We start from the raw sequence: 7,721 nt of genomic DNA, 5'->3' as shown, positions 1-7,721 counted from the left end.
AATTGTTTTTGTGCTTATTTACTACGGTGATAGCTCTGGGAAAGAAGCTATCCCTGAATCTGTTTGTCCTGGTTTTATGTGACCTGTACCGTCGGCCTGACGGTAATAGTTCAAACAGTTGGTTGCTGGGGTGAGAGTGGTCCTTGATGATATTGCCAGCTCTGCTGAGGTACCGAGAGTTTGCAGTGACCTCCAGGCTGGGCAGAGAGCAGCCAGTGATCTTCTGGGCTGTGTTGATGACCCTCTGCAGTACTTTCCTGTCTGCAGCTGAGCACCCTGCATACCATGTTGTTATGCCGTACGTTAGGATGCTCTCTATGGTGGCTCTGTAAAATGTCACCAGCAGCCTCTCCTCCAGGTTGTTCCTCCTGAGCACTCTCAGAAAGTGGAGACGCTGCTGGGCCTTTTTAACCACCGCTGTAGTATTTGCAGTCCAGGAGAGGTCATCAGATATCTGCACGCCCAGAAACCTCATGGAGTGTACCCTCTCCACACAGCTCCCGTGAATGTAAAGTGGGGCCGGGTCTGCTCTGCCCTTCCTGAAGTCCAAGATAAGTTCTTTAGTTTTCGTGGTGTTCAGTTGGAGGTTGTTAACTGAACACCACTCAGTCAGTCTGTTGACCTCATCTCTGTAGTCCGACTCATCCCCCCTTGAGATGAGTCCAACCACTGTGGTGTCATCCGCGAACTTTATGATGGTGTTTGAGAGATGGGTAGGGGAGCAGTCGGATGTGTAGAGCGTAAACAGGAGGGGACTCAAAACACATCCTTGTGGAGACCCGGTGCTGAGTGTGATGGTGCTGGACCGGTGGGGGCCGAGTCTGACAGACTGTGGTCTATTTGTCAGGAAGTCCTTGATCCAGAGGCAGATGGGGGTGGAGAGTCCCAGGTGAGACAGTTTCTGGACCAGGATCTCCGGGATGATATGATTGAATACTGAGCTGAAGTCCAGAAAGAGCATTCTCACATAGCTTCCTCGGTGCTCCAGGTGACTCAGCGCAGTGTGGAGCGCTATGGTGATAGCGTCCTCGGTGGAACGATTTGTCCAATTGTAACAATGGCGTCTTCAGTTGATCTGTTAGATCAAGACAGGACATGATGTGGTGTTGGACAAGTTTCTCGTAACACTTAATTACAACAGGTGTTAGAGCAACTGGTCGGTAGTTTTTAAGGCTGCTAATATTGGTCAGTTTAGGCAGGGACAATTGTGGCCAACTTCAGTGTAGTTTGCCAGGCTTGTAGTTGGTTAGGTGCTGAACTCCCTACCATACCTGTCATGAATTGTTGATGCTTAAGTGGTCTTCCATATTCCTCTTGTGTGCTGCCTTGGCATCTCTGATACCTCTTTTCAGATCAGATCTGACTGCACTGTACCGTCACCAGATCTGAAAGCAGCTTCATGTTGCTTCAGCAGGACCTAAACCTCTTTAGTTATCCAAGGTTTCTGGTGGGAATACAACCAGAGACGTTAGTCCATAGTGACACTGTCAACACTGAAGATTATGTAGCAGAGCACTGATGTAGTATGCTCCTTGAGGTCCTGGTGTTCAACAGACAACAGTCCTGCAGCTAATGTGATGAACTTTCTGGACAGGTTTACAAAGTCTTTGTGGTTAAGGGGGGCTCTCCTCCTGACGGGAGTGTATGCAGGGATCAGCAGCATGGACACGTGGTCTGACAAACCTCGATGTGGTTGCTCTATAACTTTTTTGGATGTTGCTGTAGGCTTTGTCCAGTGTGTTTTTCCCTCTTGTTGCATGAATGAACCTATTTTCAATACAGCTGATGAAGTGGTTCAATACCGGTTCATTACTTCAATATGTACATCACAGATTCCAGATTATGACCATTATTAGAACTCAACAGTGCTCATGTAAACCTTCAGTAGTTTAGAAATTCTTCTATATCCAGTGCCATCAGTATATTTTGCAACAATAAAGTTGCAAAGGTCTTGAGAGGGCTCATTCATTTTACCCATCACAAAATGTTTCTTGTGTGACACCTTGGTAATGAGAGGCCTTTTTAATAGCCATCAGTTGGGCATGAACCAATTTGCACTAACTGGCAGGGTTGCTTCATAATTACTGATAGATTTCAGCTAGTGGCAAGACTTTCCATGCCTTTTTGCACCCCCCTTTCTTCATACGTTTAATACTTTTTCCCTGTATCATTTCTCCTTATTACATAAAACGTGAACGTCTATGCTTTGATTTGCTTGCATGTGTGGAGTTAAATAGTTATTGAACTAGCTGTACACACACACACACACACACAGACACACACGCACACAATTTTATATATAATACATGGACAGTGTCCTACATAAAAGTGAACTGGGTTTATTAAGTTCACATGACTCTTTTTGGCATTTATAAATTTATCGAACAGTGTCGCTAAGCTGAGTTTGGTCATTTTGGCTAGGTTCAGGTAAAGTCGGAAAAAACGTTTTCCCTCGTCGGCATCGGCGGTGACGTTTCACTGTTACACAAATTGACGTAACAGAGCGACAGTCAAAGTTAGCGCATTCAAGAGGAAGAATGGGCTCGCATATGGCATATATTTGTCGGTCAGTCACCAAATGATGACAGGATGCATTTGGCTGATTTCGTGTCTGGATCATTTGCAGGTGCCGGTTTACATTAATCTATCATTTTATAAATGAATGTAAGCTAACGTTAGCTGAGGAATTTGCTAATGAGCTAGCATGATATGAATTTGGACACCCTCTATAATAACAGCATATTAGATTAATGCTAACGCATATGATGCTTTGATCGCTATGTTTTGCCGTAAATTGTTAAAATAAATGAGTCCTGTCCTCACTAGCTAAACCGTCTTCTGTCCTGGTAAATGTTACGATCTTAATACTGATATGTTAACTAGACAATTAAAAAAAAAAAAAAGATATAACCTGGCATTATCATTATCATCATTATCCACAACAACTTTAAACTTTCCATGTCTAGCAGTTTGATTGCCACCTATGACAGAAAATGTTTACCCTGAAAAGCCTGTCAAGGTTACTTTTTTAAATTACACAAAACATCAGATCAGTAACTTCTCATTTCTGACCTTGCTGTCACCGTCCCCCATTTTTAAGTGTAGCAGTTAAAACTTATAACCTCAAACATCTATGTGTGTGCTATGTACTTGCACTATTTTCTTGTAAACAAACAGGGGCATGTGGAGTTGCAGTGGGCTACCCTCTGGACACTGTGAAGGTACGGCGAATATGTCTCAAAGCAATACAACATACATAATTTGTTTTTGCTTTTTTTACTAGATATTCTCAATCTCTCTAGGTTCGAATACAAACACAGAAGCAGTTCACAGGTGTATATCAGTGTGTAGTGGAGACATTTTCAAAAGAAGGGGTAAGTGGAACTTCTATAGCCTAACCATAAATGCCCAGTAAAGGTGTGGGTGTGTGATCTAATTCAAGCTAATGTGACAAAATCCAGGGATTCAGGCGGACCAGCTCAGCTAATAGAATTGTGGAAAAGCAGCACATGTGACAGATCAGTTTGTTACATTAAGTGTGCACAGCTACAGCTCCAGTGTTGGTGAAAATGGAACACTATAGTTTTCAGATCATTTAAACAACATATAAAATGTATCAAATACGGGCAGCTTGGGAGCGCAGTGGTTAGCACTGTTGCCTCACACCAAGAAGGTCCTGAGTTTGACTCCAAGGTTCAAGGTTCTTTATTTGTCACATGCATAGTTATACAAGTATAACACACAGTGAAATGTAACCTGACACGCTCCTCGACATGTGCAAAAATGGGGGGGGTGGTGGTAGAGGAAGTACTATATATATATATATATATATATATACATATATACATATATATATATATATATATATATATAGGGGATAGAGGCTCCTCTTGAGTCTCTCTGTCCTTGCCCGGAAGATGCGGAACCTTCTACCAGATTGCAGAAGTTGGAACAGTTTGTTGCCAGGATGGGACGGGTCCTTCAGTATCTGCGCTGCTCTAGTCCGGCATCTCCTGGTGTAGGTGTCCTGAAGCGGGGGGAGAGCAATCCTGCAGCAGCGTTCTGCTGTACGGATCACTCTCTGGAGAGCTTTTTGGTCCTTCACACAGCTGTTCCCAAACCACGATGTCATGTTCTGTGTGAGGATGCTCTCCACAGCGCCTGTATAGAAAATCCTGAGGATCTTTAGAGAGACCCTGAACTTCCTCAGTTGTCGTAGGTGATACAGGCGCTGCCTAGCCTTTTTGGTCTGGACCTGAATGTGGGCAGCCCATGTCAGGTCTGAGGAGATGTGGACACCAAGATACTTGAAGGTCTGCACCCTCTCCACCTGAGTTCTGCCAGTGAGGAAGTCCAACACCCATGCACACAGACGGCTGTTGAGTCCCAGATCCCTGAGCTTTGTGAACAGTCTGCAGGGCACTATTGTGTTAAACGCTGAACTGTAATCAACAAACAGCATTCTCACATAGTTACCCTGTTTCTTGTCCACGTGGCTGAGTGTGGTGTGCAGGACGTGGGCGATGGCATCCTCTGTGGATCTGTTGGGTCAGTAGGCGACCCATTTTCAAAACGTTTATTACTCTGTAGCATCGCCTCTTCTTTCCCACGGGGTTACGTCACCTCTTCTCAATTCAAAATGGCTTAATAATAATATAGCTGTATGTGGTGAGTATATTAGACTCCACCATCTAGCCAGGGCTTTTGTGTGTGGAGTTTGCATGTTCTCCTGTGTTCGTGTGGGTTCTCTCCAGGTAATCTTCCTCCAACAGTGCAAACTTAGTTAGTGGGGTTAGGTTAATTGATGATTTTAAATTGAATTGCCTCTTGATGTTAATTGTTTACCAGCTGTAATCTTAGATCGTTCAAGATTGAAAATGTACGTTTAGCTTTCAAAACTACAACTGCTTAGTCATTTCCATTTTCTGTTTCCAAAAACGTTGCATCTGGAGAATGTAGCTTAAATATACTCACCACATACAGCTATATTATTATTAAGCCATTTTGAATTCAGAAGAGGTGACGTAACCCTGTGGGAAAGAAGAGGCGATGCTATAGAGTGATAAATGTTTTGAAAATGTGTTGCTGTGTGTAATTCAGCATTAGTTTTCTGTGTTAGCGTTTGAGCGTTTGGAGTTACGTGATCAGTGGTTTCTCTTTTTATTCTCTAATCTCATCAGGTGCATGGCTTCTTCAAAGGCATGTCCTTACCCATTGCCACAGTCTCTATGACGTCCTCGGTGGTGTTTGGCACATACCGGAACTGCTTGCAGTGTCTGAGCCAGGCACGAGGAGCTTGTTGTGGTCCAAACACCAAACTGGAAGTCTTCCTGTCTGGAATGGCCAGCGGTGTAGCTCAGGTAATGGAGATTTCAATAACGTTTTGCAGTTGTACAGATTGTTTACATCAATGCTAACATGCAACATTTTTTTTGCTGAAGCTCTTGTGATATGCCGACCAACAGGTATCAGTGATGTCTCCAGGTGACATCGTGAAAGTACGTCTGCAGTGTCAGACAGAGTCCAGGCGAGCATTAACCAAGACGCCCACGCTAAAGTACCACGGTCCAGTTCACTGCCTGCTAACCATCGTCAAGCAGGAGGGACTCATGGGGCTCTACAGAGGAGCTCTTCCTATCATGTTAAGAGATGGGCCATCATATGCCACTTACTTTTTGACATATGCAACTATCTGTGAATGGTTTGCAGGTGGCAATAAGAAAAAGTTAGGTAAGTGAAGCAGGGGGCGAAAGCCTGCTATTGTTTTAAGTATGTGCAAATCTTCTTCAATACTCATCTGTGTCAGCTGTATCAACACAACCAGCAGTTGTGTGGTGAATTGTACAAGAACGATTTCTATAATTTGCTATATATAATTCTATAAAATACCTGCTTTAAATGTGGCTCCACACCTGAAACTAATTCAAATCCCTGTAGAAAATGTTAACCTGCTCATATGAGGAGCCTAACTAGCATTTACCCGATGATAAAAGTTGTGTAATGTTTCCTCTAGATTGGTATGTTGTGATGCTGGCTGGAGGAATAGCAGGAATGGCCGGTTGGACTATAGGAACACCCATGGACGTCATCAAAGCGCGCCTTCAGATGGATGGAGCAAGGGAGATAAAGAAATATAAGGGCTTTTTCCACTGCATAGCTGAGACTGCAAGAGTGGAGGGAACTGGGGTTTTCTTCAGGAGCCTAGGCATCAATTTGCTGCGTGCATTCCCTGTAAACATGGTGGTGTTTTTTACATATGAGGTTCTGACTGGTTTTTTCCAAGCTGGAGGTGAAGGCGTTGACCCGCCTCAGTTAGGGTTAGAGTAATATTTGCCAACCTCAAGGCTGAGTGCTTGATATGTAATAGCATTCTACTGCTTTATGCATTTTTGCATTGCAATATTTTAAAAGAAAGATCATTTCATTGGCACTGTTACATATAATGCATACATTAGTAAGTGATACAATACATTTTTAGTGTAAAGTTTAAGTGTCAAGCTACCAAGAGTTTTTGGCATGATCCATGTGACCACTAGATGGCCTCCCTGACCAACTTGTCACATTTTGGCCTTTGTTTTTCTGCTCTGCCTAAAAGTAAGAAAACAGTCTGCAGAGTCATTAAAGGACTTTTGTCAGTGACCGTATATTTGACTTTATTCAAGACCGTTTAAGTCTTCAGCTTAAAATGAGCCGCAGTACGCACAGTTTACAGCAATCATGTTACCTGTCCACAACCATGCCATGTATATGTTTTTAGTTAGTGCATTTTTATTTATTTATTTATTTTGCTGTTTCCAAAAATGTTACATGTGGAGAATGTGACTTAAATATGCTGAACATAAATCAGTGTATTGTTAGGCATTTTTGAACTGAATTATTTATTAATTGAATGTCTTTAAAAATAGACTCAGGATTACATTCTGCATATCACCAAATAGGACTTTATGAGTCCTATTTAAATCTTTAAAACAAGTTATCTGTATCTATAATATAATATTGGAGCCTATCTACATTAACTCATACATTTCTGTTTTTCTTGCTTTCCCATTTCTTTCTCATTTCTGAAAATACAGCACAATTTAACTCCTGCTGGCTATGGTTTTATTTTGAGGTCTTGTGGGTGCACAGAAAAATCAGGGATCTTCAAACACTAGGAATGTTGCAAATTATGTATCTCCAGCAATGTGTTTGTACAGGTATTATGAGAATGTTCAATGTGCTTTCCATAATAAAGGAAGTTTGCAGAAAATTTGTTTTAAGTGTTGTGACAGTCTCCTCATTAATGCTAGTAATTAATTTCATAATTAAGTGTTAAAAGTAAGCGAAAGCAATTATTGCTCTGTCGCTCTGGTTTATTTACCTGTTCAAAATGTTGCTGAATTATTTAGTTATATATTATTTTTTGGGGGGGAAACAAAAACACAGACATATATTCTCACCTATAAGTAAAGATAAGTCTCTACAAGTGGATATTTTCCAACTACTACACTCTAACAAGACTAGATGTCATGAAACCAAAGAAATCATGCATAAATATTTAAAGATATGTACTATAAATACTGTCAGTTATAACAGGAAACAAATTCACATAACTATCCAAATTAGTAAAGTTACCATAAGTATTAAAAATTTGATTGAATTAGATTGTGGATAAATGGTTCATGTTACGTTTCTCCCACTGAAAACGCTACATCCAGATGAACAGAATCAACTTTTGGAGA

At 41.7% G+C, this 7,721-nt stretch overlaps 1 protein-coding gene across 4 annotated transcripts; it reads left to right on the top strand.

Annotated features, from left to right (window-relative positions):
* The first annotated feature begins 2,407 nt into the window (after nucleotides 1–2,407).
* On the top strand, nucleotides 2,408–7,259 carry slc25a47a (solute carrier family 25 member 47a). Of its 4 annotated transcripts, XM_082506708.1 has the most exons (6): nucleotides 2,408–2,626; nucleotides 3,178–3,221; nucleotides 3,303–3,374; nucleotides 5,181–5,360; nucleotides 5,466–5,730; nucleotides 6,014–7,259. In XM_082506708.1, the coding sequence occupies exons 1-6, from the start codon at nucleotides 2,590–2,592 to the stop codon at nucleotides 6,325–6,327; spliced, it is 912 nt and encodes a 303-aa protein (XP_082362834.1). In that variant the 5' UTR covers nucleotides 2,408–2,589; the 3' UTR covers nucleotides 6,328–7,259. The 4 variants fall into 4 exon arrangements, with proteins under 4 accessions (XP_082362834.1, XP_082362836.1, XP_082362835.1 ...); XM_082506710.1 differs by lacking the exon at nucleotides 3,178–3,221 and having other exon boundaries at nucleotides 2,409–2,626; nucleotides 3,284–3,374; XM_082506709.1 differs by lacking the exons at nucleotides 2,408–2,626; nucleotides 3,178–3,221; nucleotides 3,303–3,374 and adding an exon at nucleotides 3,898–4,313.
* The last annotated feature ends 462 nt before the right edge of the window (nucleotides 7,260–7,721 follow it).

Source organism: Aulonocara stuartgranti (genome assembly GCF_965226115.1).
Source record: "Aulonocara stuartgranti genome assembly, chromosome: 15".
NCBI lineage: Eukaryota > Metazoa > Chordata > Actinopteri > Cichliformes > Cichlidae > Aulonocara > Aulonocara stuartgranti.
This window is presented reverse-complemented; position numbering and strand designations above follow the sequence as displayed.

Excerpts from the sequence above, each read along its gene's own strand:
- slc25a47a (XM_082506708.1), top strand. The coding sequence starts at position 2,590 with ATGCATTTGGCTGATTTCGTGTCTGGATCATTTGCAG. Across the intron at positions 3,222-3,302 it reads ACCCTCTGGACACTGTGAAG|GTTCGAATACAAACACAGAA; the intron begins GTACGGCGAATA and ends CAATCTCTCTAG. Across the intron at positions 5,731-6,013 it reads TGGCAATAAGAAAAAGTTAG|ATTGGTATGTTGTGATGCTG; the intron begins GTAAGTGAAGCA and ends TGTTTCCTCTAG.